The sequence below is a fragment of the Cyanistes caeruleus genome, chromosome 4 (genome assembly GCF_971803275.1).
Source record: "Cyanistes caeruleus chromosome 4, bCyaCae1.hap1.1, whole genome shotgun sequence".
In the NCBI taxonomy this organism is placed as follows: Eukaryota; Metazoa; Chordata; class Aves; order Passeriformes; family Paridae; genus Cyanistes; species Cyanistes caeruleus.
The window spans coordinates 31,016,462-31,031,261 of record NC_141704.1 but is presented as its reverse complement, the minus strand read 5'-3'; the positions used below and the strand labels follow the sequence as shown (position 1 = coordinate 31,031,261).

The 14,800-nt window shown below is 41.2% G+C and overlaps 1 protein-coding gene across 23 annotated transcripts in view; it reads left to right on the top strand.

Moving 5' to 3' along the window:
- Positions 1-14,800, top strand: part of RBFOX2 (RNA binding fox-1 homolog 2) — a 170,796-nt gene that overhangs the window by 128,061 nt on the left and 27,935 nt on the right. For all 23 annotated transcript variants that reach the window (XM_086887329.1, XM_086887328.1, XM_086887332.1 and 20 more), the window contains 2 exons: positions 5,280-5,333; positions 14,472-14,564. In XM_086887329.1, the coding sequence (XP_086743455.1) occupies positions 5,280-5,333; positions 14,472-14,564 (147 nt within the window). The remainder of the gene's footprint in view (positions 1-5,279; positions 5,334-14,471; positions 14,565-14,800) is intronic.

Sequence of the window (14,800 nt, the reverse complement as noted above, 5' to 3'; positions counted from 1 at the left end):
GTTGACCCAGTTTCATATGGATTCAGTCTACATGCTAAGTACTCTCAAATTGATTTTGGAATGTATGCTGCTTTTGTGGGCATGGGTCCAAGTACCTTTCCTGCAGCATCAGTACCAGGTTACACTGCAGTCACACCTCTGGGGAATGGCACAAAGCAGGAACAAGCAGCTGGAAGTGTAGACCTGGAAGCTAGACTGGTGTTAAGATCTCTCTGGGTGGTGCCCTGTGGTAGTGTTCATCTCCATCTCACTGTTTCATGTGAAAATCTTTTATTTGGGATTTAGAGAACAACAGATGACTGAAAACTGTGTCTGTCATCATGTTTTGGGGGTTTTTTGTTGTTTTGGGTTTTTTTTTTCCTGGGATGCCTGTGGTCTGTAAATCCTGTTAGAAATCTGTGCTCTTTGTGTGGCTTCCTGTTAAAGTCTGGTTTCTGAGAAAATGTGTGTTTTGTTGGCCAACAGCTCAATCCTAGTAAGGGCTGCTTGGTGCTTGTTCATTATCTGCTCACTTGGTAAGTGGTAGGGCTTTGGTTCATAAATCCTTGATGCTTCCACCTTCCTGTCAGCAAAGCATAGTGGTGTAGCTTGGCTGACCAGGGTTGGCCTCATTGCTTGAAGAAATGTGACTCGGCTTTGGGTGAGAAAGTTGGTGTGCTGATAGTGTAGTTCTGGCAGACCCCACGCTGCCATAACTAAGTGCTGACTAATACACACTATGATGGAGCCAGTCGTGCTCAGCTGAAAGTATATCCATGGAGCTGGGACCTAGCAAAAGGACTCTGTAGCATGGATCTAGCCTGCTTGTAGAATGCTCTTGCTCATGTGCCTCATGGATTCCCTCACAGGATGCTGGTTTCTTGTCTATTTTGAATGTTGACCATCTTTAAGAATGGACTGTTTGACACTTTTGAAGTTTAGACAGCTCACTGGACTCATCTCTAAGTGAATTTTGTAGGGCTAACAAAACTGCTTGGACATACAGAGTTCTCTTGTAGGGATGAGGTTGTCACACGATGTCTCTCATTATCCTTTGTTGTTCCATGTTTTCTAGAGAATTTGCCTAGTACTCCCTGTTGTTTGCATCTTTAGGATTAAGTTATTTGTCTGGCACATTTTGGAGCTGATTTTGGAAGCTCTAGACAGGGACAGGAGTCAGGGCCAACTGGAACAGAGCATGTAGGAGGGGCCCTACCAAATTGTCAGTGCCTTGGAAGACAAAAGCTTTATGGTGCCAGATCTCTCAAATTTATGATGTTTAATGTAGCTATGGCCTCAGCTGGAAAAATCTGTTGCCTTCACAACATCTGTGTGAAAAGAAACACACAGCATGCATATCTTTCCTTGCACAATGCCCTTGCATCTATGCTAAGGTAGGTCATGTTTGAGCAAAATTTGTTTCTGGTCATAACTTTGTGTTCATATCTTTATGCCTCTTAAAAACTGTTACTTCCAACACTCCCTGCTACCATTGTAGAGGGTCTGACTCTCATTTGCTAAAAATGAGAAAAAAAAAAGCTTGAAAGCTTGTCAAGTTCACTCCAGGGAAGAGACCATTAAGATAAAACACGATTCTGTAGCTCCTTTGCCATGGCATGACCGGAATAACATGTGTGTGTATGTCTTCCCATCACATGGCATGTGTGTGAACAGTTCATGGAGGTGGCTTTTTGTATGACCTGACATGGTATGGAATGCTGGCCTCTTGGTCACATAGTAAACTTTCTAAATCATGGTGGGGAGCATTGGAGATGGGCAGCCCTGCAATACCTTCTCCAGAGGCTGTGCAGACCTCTTAGTAGATGTTCTTAGTAATCACTGAGTGAGCCAATCAAGTTTGTGATTCTTGTCTTCAAGGTTAGAGGTTACAGGGTTAGTCTTCATGGATGACCTAAGCATGGGACTGGTTTTATTTGGCCAGTCCCTATGTCTTTTGAAAAATACAAACATGCCCGTATATACATGATTTATAAAAATTATTATGAGAGCATTTGGTGCTGACCCTTGTATTTAGATTGCCTAACATTTCCCATACAAAAATTGTGACCTTTTGCTAAGGAGCTCTTAAAACTTCGATTGTTTACAATAGACCGTTAACATTTGGTAGGCGAAGCACCATTGGAGAACAAAGTGCCTTTTTATGTTCCACTAAATTAGATTCAGCTTTGAAGGAGTTATAAACTGTTAAAATGAACTAGTTATTTTTTTTTTTCCTGCTTTCATTCTTCAGGAAAATTCTGGCATGCTACCAAAAAAAAAGTGCCTTCCAGTGCTGGGACCTGCTGTAAACCGTTGCAGCAGTGGGGACAGGAGACGTTGTGTTAGGAGCTGTGGCAATGGCTGCAGCAGAGCCTTGAAGAGCCCAGCCCACGTCCTTCTGCCTCATAGCCCTGCTTTCTTTCAGGGAATTTCACGGAGCAGAAAATTCCCTCCCCAGCAAACCTCCCTTCAGCAGTCAGCCCCCATTGTCTGTGCTCTTCTCTCGCAAGGAGGTCCTCTCTTGCCTCTTCAAACACCCTCAACTCCTGCGTAGAAAAGAGTTTGGGGCAGTTTGCGTGGGTGGGTGTAGCCCATTGCAGTAGATGTCAAGCCTGTGTTTGCTGCGACCGCAGGCTCTTAATTCTGTCATCTAGGAAACGATGTACCTCCATCACCTCGTAGGCAAGGGAGGGCCATGCCACCTCTTGTACAGCTAGGTCAGACCTCTCGCATTCAGTGTCACCGCCGGCGTCCTGTCAGCCACGAGAAGTTAAACGCACAGGACAGGGTTTCCCATTGGTGTGGAAGCCCTGCACAGGGAGCTCAGCCCAGCAGGGCTGGCAGGCAGCGCTGGCAGAAAAGCCTGAGGATCCAGGCCCAGCCGCGTGTACAGAAAGGGGAGGATGGCACGGCGTAATTGTGCACCAGAAGCGGCACAGTTTGTTCTCTTTCAAGATGATTCTAATGAGGTAGAAAATGGTGATTTTTTGATGGCTTTGAAGATCCTGAAAATAATTTTGGCATTTACATTTAGCGAGAGCCTGGCTGTTTCAGTGTGTGGCAAGGCTAGGCAGCTGAGCTGATCTGGCAGGGGACAGATCCTGCTCTCGGGCAGGGTGTGATGCTTTCCTCTCCCTTTTGCTTCTTCGAGCTGTAATGCTCACTGACCCTTCAAGCCACTTCAGATCAGTAAATTGTCAGAACCTTTGTATGTATTCCTTTTCTTGTGCTAGGTTTTCGCGGGATTGCTGAGCTGTATCAGTTTATCTGCAGGTGAGAATGAAAACTGAGGCCACCTCTGGAAGGCTGGTGAGATCAGACAAGGAAAGACAAAGGAGCAGGGACAGCCCTTCAGCAGCCACAAGCTGCTAAATTGGTTCAGCCCGTCATGTAATGATGCTGAGATAGTCCACCAAGAAAGCAATCATGACAATCATGACTGATTCCTTTCATGGTGGTACCAAAGCCGTATGCAACAAAGACAACAAAAAGCAATCAACGGTTAATCTCCTTTATTGACAAGCCCACACCAAGTGTGGGATAGAAATAGAAGACGTATTTTAGCTGTGATTGGCAGAGAAGCGGTCAAAAGAGGATCTAGCATGGATCAAGCTTAAGCAGTTGAGATGCTGAGGTTTCAAGGAAGATGCATGTTTACATTAGCATTATTCAAACTTGTGTAATGTAGGATGTTGTGAATTCAATTGTTCTTGGGATGAATAGAGGATCAAGTATTGTTCTTAAACAATAGAATAGTAAAAACAACATCTGTGAACCAAGATCTCCTTTTTAAGAATGGAGAAGGCAAGCAGACAGAAACTATAGCTAAAATTATTGGAAGTGTTTTGTTTGCTTGCAGACAGTTGTGGAATACTTGTTCAAGGGACTCAGCAACTTTTTATTGCTTAACATATTCAGATCCTTTCCTCAGCCATCATGGCTCTCTGCTGTAAATGTTCCAGGTTTTCAAATCTGGCCACAAGCCTTTCAAGAAGGGCACCCACAAAATGAGCATTGCACCCATTTGACTCTGGATGCTACTGTTAAATAAAAAATAAAAAAAAAGGCAAATACTATTTTAAGAATGCTGGGCAAAGGGAAGAATGTCCCAGTGCCTGTAGTCATCATCTTTTTTTAACTCTGAAACCATCCTTTATTTTCTTGTTCATCCTTCATTTGCTATCAAACTTAAATCAATACCATGTTGATAGAAGCTTTCCTAAATAATGGGATAGGAAAAATTGCTGTAGCATTTGTCTGAGTGCAGTATGTGAGTATGTCTCTAGAATGAAGCTTACTCTATATATACACTCGTAAAAACAACGTCTGGACTTGTCATTCCAGAGAGCAGACCTCCAGTTTAGAAATGGAGCACTGACACATCTGGAGGACAGAGCACTGTGGCCCTCTGTTGAAGTGGTGATACTTTTGCCTCTAGGCTACTGTTTTGAGTCTGGCTGCTTCAGTAAAATATTTTGATATGTACCTAGCAAGGTGAAAGATGTGACCCATACATGGTTCCATAGAGGTGATAAATCTCCTTCTGTGCTAAATAGACAGCTCTTTGGAACCCTTTCAGTGCAGAGCTCTCCTTGGGGTCTCCAAACGGAGACAGAGGTCAGAATTCTGTTACATGTGATAAGCTTGTATAGATATTGTTGACCATTTACTGTATATCACAGGTTGAAGTTGAATAATCTTTTTCTGAAAAACAAACTGTTGGAAATTTTCTATTTTCATGGTTTCTGAATCTGCCATCAATTCTTTTGAAGGCTTGGAGTTTTGGAAAATAAAGGGAAGGAAAGAAACTTTAGTGTTTGAAACCCCTGGGGCTGGGAGTCTTATGTTGCTATCCCTTTCAGAGAAACATCACTGTTAAGTTTCTGTTTGTGATAGCCACTTCAGGAGGAAGCTGGAATGCTGAATTGTATGTGAGAAATGTTGTTGGATATCTGAGATGAAATCATAGAACCATGTCTTAGATGAAATAGTAGAATGAGGGAAGAGCTGTTTAGATTAGCAGGAGAAAGATGAGCTTCCTTCAGTCCCTAAAACTCTTCTGGAGATTGTTTTCCTTCCTTTAGACTTTTTTGAGAAAACCTGGAGTTTGTGACCAAGATGACTTACATGTCTGAACCCAGGAGAACTGGGTCACATCACTGGAATTTTATGCCTTTGCCTGTATGTTAGAAATGGAAATATTCTCACCCACCTTCTTGCACCAAGCCAGCCCCTGCAAAAGGTAGGAAAAATGGACCACCACAAATAAATATTTTTTTTTCCCCCTTGTGTCTCTGCAGCAATTCGGCAAAATCCTTGATGTAGAGATAATCTTTAATGAGCGTGGCTCGAAGGTAAGTCCTGTTTCTGTACCCGCTTCTCTTGTTTTGATTGCAGAGTAAAAGGCAGTTCATTGCCTAGAGAACATATTCTGTAGAGATCAGCAGGAATTAGTGTGATGGGGGAAGGGAAAAGCTATTCTGGGGACTGTCTCTGTTCCCTCTGACTCAAGACTCAGAGCATGGTCATTTCTGGGCAGCATGTACAAATGCTCAGAGACACTCCTGTCTCTGTGTGGGATCAGGTTCCCCAGTCTTTTGAACAAACAGGGACTCAGTCAGCTGAGCCTTCGTACCAACCTGTTCCCATTGCATTGGCAATGGCTGCCCTGTGAGGAAGGCAGAATAAGGTAAAACAGCTTTATGTGATGGGAGACTGAAAGAAGAAAAGCTAAACTCACCCCCATCCCTGCCATTTTCATTGCATTAAAATACTTCTGTAGAAAAACTGTCATATCTCATATGTGAAAGGATTTTATTTACTCTGTTTTGCAGCCTTACTTGGCACTTCTGAGATACTGACCTTTCATGTTTGAGATATTTGATGCTTTAATATAAGCATCCTCATTCCACTTGCCCTGCCCCACATGGACCTCCCCCACAGAATTTGCATTCACACTCCTATTTTCTTCTTACAGATATATTAAGAGGCAAGTTTTGTTGAGGGTTAATGGCAATTTATATCTCTGGAGCTGAGATTTCAAATGTTGCTCAGGTCAGCTGCAGAGAGATTCAGTGATCTCTGTCCTAATTGGCAATTGGTTCTCATCACGTAACCAGTATCACCACAATGACAAATTGCTGTGATTCTCTCTCTGCCCAGGAGGTTCAGCACTGGAATAGCAGGGAGTTTTGCAGGTCAGGAGCGAGGTGCATTGCCAAAGCTCTATGGGGGAAGCTTGCACAGTGCATGTCTATACTCTGCTTGACTTAATCAATGCTAAGATTCCCATTTTCAATTAAAACAAAATTTCCCTCCTCCTCACACACACGTGTGTGCACATGTGTGCATGCACACAAAAGGTTTTGAAGTTGCAATTCAGCTAAGCAGTTTTGGTTTAGAGTCTATGCCTTTTGCTTGGATTTGAGGTCCACAGTTTTTATGGTGGCCTCTTTGCTTCAACATGTGTTCTGGGGTATGTTCGTGTTCAGAGCCCCCTGCAAATTTCCACCTATGTTTCCCAAGATTCATTCTGAAGTTCTTCAGTCCTGTATTATCTGGAAACCAGAAAGCCATTGATCTGTATACAAAAGACATGAGTTTTAGCCCTTTTCCCTCATCCTCAGTTTCTACTTAATACCACGGTTTTCTTTTGTTTTGTTTTCCACCAAGACAGTCTGAACAAGTAAATGTCTATATGGTTTAGTTAGAGTTTTACTTTGCTGCATGGTTAAAAATCTATATGCTTTACCAAAACAATCAGCTGTGCTGAATTTGTAAATATTAATTCTGCTCTCTGCTGTTCTTTTGATATTTATAGGCCAAAGCTACCTGTGAATTACTCTTGATTCTAGTCATTATTGTTTGGTTTTGAGAATAGCCTCTGGCCTCTATCAAATCCCTCCTTGTTCAGATATAATTGCAAAAGAAAGAGCAAAAATAACTGGCCTGCCAAACTGTTCTTCATATCCCACTGCCTGTGTTTTCCAGAGCAGTGTTTTCCTCTTCACACATGAACTTCAGTCTCTCTCTCCCATCCATACAGCCCTGTGTATTAAACGCCCACGGCTGCCCTTTCCCTTCTAGGCAACACTGACATTGAAGGCTTTTCTGTGAAGACTTGATTTATGACTATGAAAAGTACCTTCTTGTGCTGTTGCTAAAGCCCAAGGCTTCTGGTTTTCAGTTAAAACAAAAATTACTGCTGAAGAGTTCCTTGATTAATGTTACCCTGAACCCTTAAAAAATATTTGACAAAAAAGAAACAAAACAGAGATGTTCTTCTAGTCTTTATTAACCATGCAGTTTTCTACTGCTTTTTTGTCATCTTGCAGCAAAAAGCAGTTGCAAAACTGGTAGCTTGTACTGAGGGATGTCCAGAATCTGAACAGAATGAGAAAACAGCCAAAGAGTTATTTCATGGTATTTTTGCATCCTTCTCACCCAAAATAATTCCCGTTTTAAAAAGAATGCAAGATTTTTCCTGCTTAGCATGAAAATGGGAGGCCCCAGTGTTTGAGTGGGGTGTAGCTGCACGAAGCACCTGGTATTCACATAATAATGGAAAAACAAGTTTGGTGATCTGATGGTGAAGCAAAGGAAATGGATCTTTCTGGAGGCCACTCACTCACTCTTGGGTTCTTCCTCCACCTTAGGAAAAAAATCTGAATGCATTTTCCTGCCCTTTGGTTTCCATTCTAATCTAATGATATGAAACCTCTCTCTCTTCTTCTCCTCCTCTCTCTTGGGAATCCGAAAGCAGATGCTCCTGCTGCCTGCCTTGTGCTGTGTTCTCAATGCTCCCTTCCCTTCCCTGGGTTCCTAAGGGTTGTAGTGTTTTGTGTATATGTTTTGTAAATATTTTAAAGGTACAGTGGTAAATCCCAAACTGCCCTGGGTTTGCCCCCACCCAGCGTACGATGGGGTTGAGCAGCGCTTTGTCCCCGCCGAGCTGTGGCGGGAGAACTCTACTGGGATTGCTCCAGTGCTGGTCAGTAGGAGGGACTGGAGGAAACGTTCAGGTAGCATTCTTCATTTTGAATCCACCTGAGATGACCAGGCAGTTTTCTTCGACAGCTGGGGAAGCTCTATCAAACTGGCTGCATCTTCAGGATCTCTGTGTACTTAAAAGGTTTGGTGACCAAAGAGAGAGCTGGCTGTATCCATCACAGCCACCTCTCACACCAGGTTCTTTCAGAAGTGGTATTTGTTGACTTTCTCTATCACAGCAGCGTAGGAGGCAGTTAATGAGTTTTGCTGATCCTTCTCTCAAAGCAACGTGAATTCTTGTTTTGTAACTCACTTTTTTCTCAGATTCAGTCTGTTTAGTAGGAATATATGGGCCCTGGTAGACCTCACACTAACAGTGCTTTGCTGCGTGTGAGAAACAAGATAAAAACTTTAAACATTCCTTCAATTACATTTTGTTTTCTTCTTGTTTAATAGAATTACGTCAGTCTTCCCTTGATGTGTTTGGCTTTTTTTGCTTGCTTCCAGGAAATTAGCTGTTTGTTTCATTTATCCTGTTTACCATTACATTTCTAGCTCTGACTGGTATAAGTGCCTTTAAATAGCATTCTGCCCATGGTTGCAGTTTACCATGCACTTCACTGAACCGTGAATAAAACACCTCCAGAGGAAGTCGAGAGGATTCCTGCTCCTTTTGTTAGTGGAGATGCATCCTCTAGATGCGTATTTTGCCACTATTGTGCTGAGTTGAACAAGTGGACATATTTGCAGAATTAATGCAGTCTGCCTGTGTAATGAGTACCCTGTGGCATTTGTAAAACTGCAGGGGAAGGGAATCCAAGCTCTTTGCTCACCAGCTGTGTACCGTGTGGCATTCCAAGATGTGCCCTCAATGACATTCAGAGACCAGGAGTACGTAAGCACACAGCAAAATCTTGGCTGAATAGGGAGAGGTGTTTGTTTGTTTGTTTGTTTGGTTTTGGTTTGTTGTTTTTTGGGGTTTTTTTGTAGCTTTTTAAATGGTTGGAGTTCATATTAGCTCAGAGTAGCTTCTGGTTTCAGGATACTGCAAGTTTATGTCCATCACTGACTTCCACTTGGGAGACCCAAATCTACAAGTTCTTGTATAGAATGATAGTGTCTAGAAGTGCTTCATATTTATTTTAAAAATTAGTTGTATTGTGGGTTATGAGAGAAATTGCATCTGTTGGTGCTTGGATTTATGTAAGTAAACCTATGCTAACTAAAAACTCATGTGTAAGCTGTGTGGATTTTTAAGTTTGCAGTTAACTGTAGGTTAAGATAAGAATGTGAATATAGGCTTTGATAATGGTGCCTTAAAGATTTTAAGTTTGCATGTGCATTTATTTCTTCTTTAAATGGAGTTGAGCCACTTTGGTTCTGGACCTAGTTTCCACTCAGTGGAAAGCCCCTTATTACATAAAATTAATTAGAAGTCTTGTTGTCATTTTAATTCTATTTTTATAATTTTTGTTCAGATGTCATCAGTTGAGCCAGAAATACAGTGTTATTAATACAATGAGGTTTAAAAACAAAGTACTGGTGACCAGCATTGCTTTCTCAGGTCACCAAATCCCTTTAGATTTTTTTTAGTTTCATGCCTTGAAGTCTGCAATACTGAACTAAAGGGATCAGTTAGTCCATACACTGAACTGATTTATTTAAACTTGAATTTCAGTTTGAAGTTTATGATTTTATAGTATAAGCTGATCTACTGCTCCTGTGGGAGTGCTTTTCCTTCCAGCAGTGCTCATTTCACTATGCATGGAACTGGATCTAGGTGCTAAATTAGCAAGACACTGATGCAGCAGGGAGAGAAATGAGCTTGTCTTCAGCCAGTTCAGCCTGTTGAACTCAGACCATGCAGTGAGATCCAGCATCAGCTGAAGGGAAGAGGAGCAGCACACACCTGGGGGATGTCTGGGGCCGTGAAGCCCCTGTCCTGAGCTAGCTGGAGCTGCTCTGAAGCCCCAGGCTCTCGCTGTCCAGCAGCGCAGGCTGGGCTCCCGCTCCTCACTGCTGGCCTTTGCCCCCTCTACTGTTTCTCAGCAGGGATTGGCAATGGAGCAGCTCAAGCTGGATTGTGGGACTGACAGAGCTTAAAAATAACCCTGCAGGTTTTTTTTGAAGATACACTTACATTTTTTTTAAAGTCAGGTTAATTCCTGCATCTGACTCACCAGATTGCACAGGTACACTGACAGGTTCTACACGTGCATGTTCCTTAATGCAAAGTGCGACACTGGGGCCAGGAGGAGTTGGAAGACCTGCTGAAATGGTGGTGGCTTGGTTTACACAGATGTTTTCACCAACTTGAAGGGTGCATTTGTGTGTGTATCTTCAAAATTTGTTTCTGGGTTTTGTGCTGTGTTGCTGTCGCTGCATTCAGTCCTGCTCATCTCCGGTGGATTATAGCTGAAACCCTCCTACTCCTTCCAAATGCCTTGGAAACAGGTAGCCTAAACTGCTGCCTTTTTGGCCATTTTTTTCAGGCTTCTAAAAGTTTATTACAGAACTAAGGGAAAAAAAAAAGAAAGAAAAAACTTGGTTAGAAACAAGCACAGCAGCAGATGACAGCAAGGCTGGTTGCTGGCTGTGCTCCAGTGGTACAAAGCAAAGACGCTGCTGCTGATGTGACTGGTCTAAACTCCATGATGAACAAAGGGTTAACAATGCATGGATTTCAAGGGGCTCTGTTTAGTTTTCTTTGGTTTTATTTTTTTTTATTTTACTTTATTTTATTTTTGTTGTTGTTTTTTGTTTAATTTCTGTGTTCTGGCCACACCCAGGAGAACCGTCTGGTTTTGATTTCTCCCTTTACGGTTACATGGTAAATTTTCTTTCTCATTCTTCAGAGATGGAAACATTCAAATACTATATATATATATATACATTTATTATTTTTTTTTCACTGCTCATCATGTTGCTTGTTATTTATTGCAGAATCTGAGGCCAGACTAAAAAGGTGACAGTTACTCGGTCTCTTCAGGTCCTTTCAATAAACTTTTGGGTAAAAAGGAGTTAGTCTGGTACTGCAAATTACTCACTGGTCCTAAAAATGTTTGTTGGAATTTAGTGTTTGCTGGGTTAAACTTATTTTCTGCATGGGAGAAGTTCATGGCAGTTGCTGGTGGGGAGGAATTGCTGAAAATTTTAGCCTTGTTATCATAACAGCATAATTAAACTCAAACTATGTGTATAATCTAAATTTTAGAAAACCTAAGTATGTTTTTAGTCCAGAATCTTCCCTTCCTCTGTCTCCATACGTATTACTATGGGTATGTATCCAGTACCTGCTATAAAGCTAAGCTAGTAAATATTGCATACCTGCCCCATCTTTATTTTTTTCTTGCTTTGTTCCTTCTTTTTCTTTCAAGGTCAACCTTGCTGAGGGAAAACTGAGAATTGTTTATTGCATATGTATTTAGGTACAAATTAATCCCTATTCTTTACAGGTTATCTGTGAGAAGGAATAAAAAATACATGTATGTTGTTTTTTCTCTCCCACTTCAGAAACGTGTGTGTATATATATATAATTGCTAGTTTTTAAACTGAGAAATAACAAAAATGTCAAGTGTGGCTCACCTGTTTTTCCTGATGAAAATTTAAATGTCTAAGAGATGCATTAGTATGACAAACCAAGAGGACACAAATACTAACTGCCATAGTCAACTATGTAAAGCATTAATTCAGCGTTGATATTAAATGGTGCACAACAAAGAGTTGCACAAGCTGAGGGCTGATCTGTCAATAAAATATGGTTAATTAGTTCTGTTGTTCTGAATCAGATTAATTCTGGTTTAATTCACATTGTTAATTATATTCATATAGTCTGCATGTGGATCGTATGCTGCCTTGAGTTAACTTAATAAAAATACTGAGAATTCCTACTCAGTTTAAAGATATTTAATGATAATGTAGTTTTTTTAAATCCCATACGGACTTCGCTAATTGCAAACAGATGTGAATTAAAATAGTCTTAGTTTGGTTCTAGCTTGAACAGATTAATGTCTAAAAAATTACTTTCCATCTGCACTTCAGTTCACATCATCACTGAAGACATAAATTTCATTTGGTCTCCACAGGCTTGTCTAGAACAAACAGAAATTTTAATGCAAAAAGAGAAGAGGGAAATAGAGATTCCTGTTGCAGTCCTTACCTCCCCTCCTCCCCCCAGCCTTTAAAAGATGTTTTTTCCCTGTTATACAGAACCAGAGGGAAAGGTGTTGCTCTATTTCTCAGGCTTGCCTTTTTCTGTAGGGGCTCCTTAAAGCAGGCACAACACCCTATTCCTTCATATTCTGCTTTGCTATTACATCCTCCTCGGTTCTCTGCAACATATTTGAGAGTTATATGCAGTTGGGCTGTTTTATTAGCCACTGTGTCTTGTAGCTCTGATTTTAATTCATTTAAACAGGGAACTTCTATGCTGTTCTGAAAAAGGCATCATTTTGTTATTTATATAGCTCTTTATTTATAGCTGGAGAAATGAAATTATCTGAAGCTTTAGATTATTGGGTTGGAGCCCAAAGGAGCATTTTCGTTGATCTCAGCATTGCAGTACTGGCTAAGATCCTTTATTATTTCTTTTCAGGGGGGAGAAAAAAAAAAGTCAACCTCCCCCCTCCAAAAACCAACAACCACCACCCTGCATTTAACGAATTTGTAGCAGTTTTGTGCTGGAAACCTAGCTGTGGATGATCAAGACCAGCTTGTCACTTAAACAGCTTGGGCTGTTTAAGATTAGTATTGAAAAGACCTTTAAAAAGCACTTGAAGAATAATGGCTTGCTTGTGTCTCATTGCTAACAATGATTAGAAATCAACATGTATCTGTTTTTTGGGATGTCCAGTCCAAATATATACTGACCCCAAGGTGCATGAAGGAGGTTGCCTGGCTAGCATGCCCCTTACCTGAAAGGCATAGCTGTAGATCACTCTCATCACCTCACTCTTCCATTAATATTGGGAGGGAGTTTCCATTGCATCAAATATAAGCTTTGTTGTTATGCTCCTGAGGGTACTGGAACCAGTGGAGATTACTCTCTGTACATTAAAGCAGTATTTGCTTTATACCAAGCCACGGGAGCCAGTTATTGCTGCTTTTAAAATATCCTGAAAGCGGAATGTAACAATGCTTTTTGTTTGGGTCCACTCTCTCTAATGGCATGAAGAGTGTCTCATCACAGTTGTCTGTATTAAGATGCCATTTGCTCCTAGTTAAAATCCTAATTCACTTTGTCATGTTGGCTCTCTCTTAATGTTAGTGCACTCATCTCTGTGGAAGGAATCATGGTCTCTTACCCTGTCCCACCACTGCATGAGTTGGCAGCAGCATGAGCATGTGTAGGACAGGTGTGTGTTGCTTGTGCCTTCATGGATGTGGTTAACCTGAATTTGTCTAACTAAAGTGATGTTTTGGCAATCCTCGAGCCTTTGTGGTTGCTCCAAGCAGGGCATGTCAATTTTTCTGGAAATTTCATGGTCTAACTAGACAGAGATCTATTGCTATCCACAGCGCAGAGGTTGCCATCTCAGAACAAAGCTGAGTAAGATGGGTAGCAGGGTGGGAGGGAGAGGTAGCAGAGGGTGAGCAGTGTCATACAAAACCTACCTTGACCCATGAATCAGTATTTAAGTGTTTAGATTTACAGTCAAGTCCACCACAGTACTCAGAGATGAGAATATTTTGGATCTACAGTATGTGATACTCTAAATCTTCACATTAAATATGCTTATTTTATGGTGCCACCTAGAAGCCCTCCTTATTTCCAGGGACCCATGTATCATTGGGGAAGTTACAGGCTTAGGAATAGACATGATCTGTGCCCTGAAGAGCTTACAAGGGATGCTTTACAAAGAGCCCTTCCTCTCAACAGTGTTCTAAGGTAGGTAATTATTATTGTCTCCATACTACAGGTGGGAAGGACAAGGTTCAGTGTTTGACTTGCCCCAAAGCTTCGCAGAATTCCTGGTACCAGGCATGAACTCAGATTGCTGCTCACTCTTTTAGCAGTTTCTCAAGAAAACAAAGTGCTGCTCAGTGTTGATGGTCCTGTACTGTGTCTGGGTTGGGCTGGGGACCTACAAAATCTGTGTTCATTGAGAGGGGAGAGAAGCCCCAATTGAGCTTTCCCAGCTTGCCATGTCAGAGCAGGGTTTAGTGTTTTTAAGTAAAAAACCAAAACAAAGCAAAATGAAAAATTGTCTCGAGTAACTTTGTATTCTTTTTTGGTCTGGCCTCAATTGCTTTTATGTTTTCTTTTTTTTTTTTTTTTAATTATTCTTATTATTCTTATTATGATTACAGTTCCTTTTTTATTGATTTTAATTTCTTTCATTTATGAAACATGCATGAACCAACAATGTGACTCTAGGAGGTTATTGCTGAGTTGTGCTGATGTCGATTTCATACTGTGATATTTTTTCTCTATTTACCTAGAGATCAGTATTTCAATATATAACGATGTGCATGTTTTCCCCCCTTCTCCCGCTGCATGCAGGGATTCGGGTTCGTAACTTTCGAGAATAGTGCTGATGCAGACAGGGCCAGGGAGAAATTACACGGCACCGTGGTAGAGGGCCGTAAAATCGAGGTGCATGTCTTCAGTAATTCAATTTCTTCTTTATATTTATTCTTTTGATTTCTTTTTGTGTCTTGCCTCACTTATTTCACATTTGGATCCCAGTCTCGTGTGTGCGTGTGTTTGTGTCTGTGTCCTTCACCTCCCTGCACTGAAATGTATAGAAGTTTACACCCTTTACAGAATATTTTTATTGTTGCTTTGGGTATTTTTTTTTCCTTTTCTTTCTTATTTTCTTAAGTTTTATT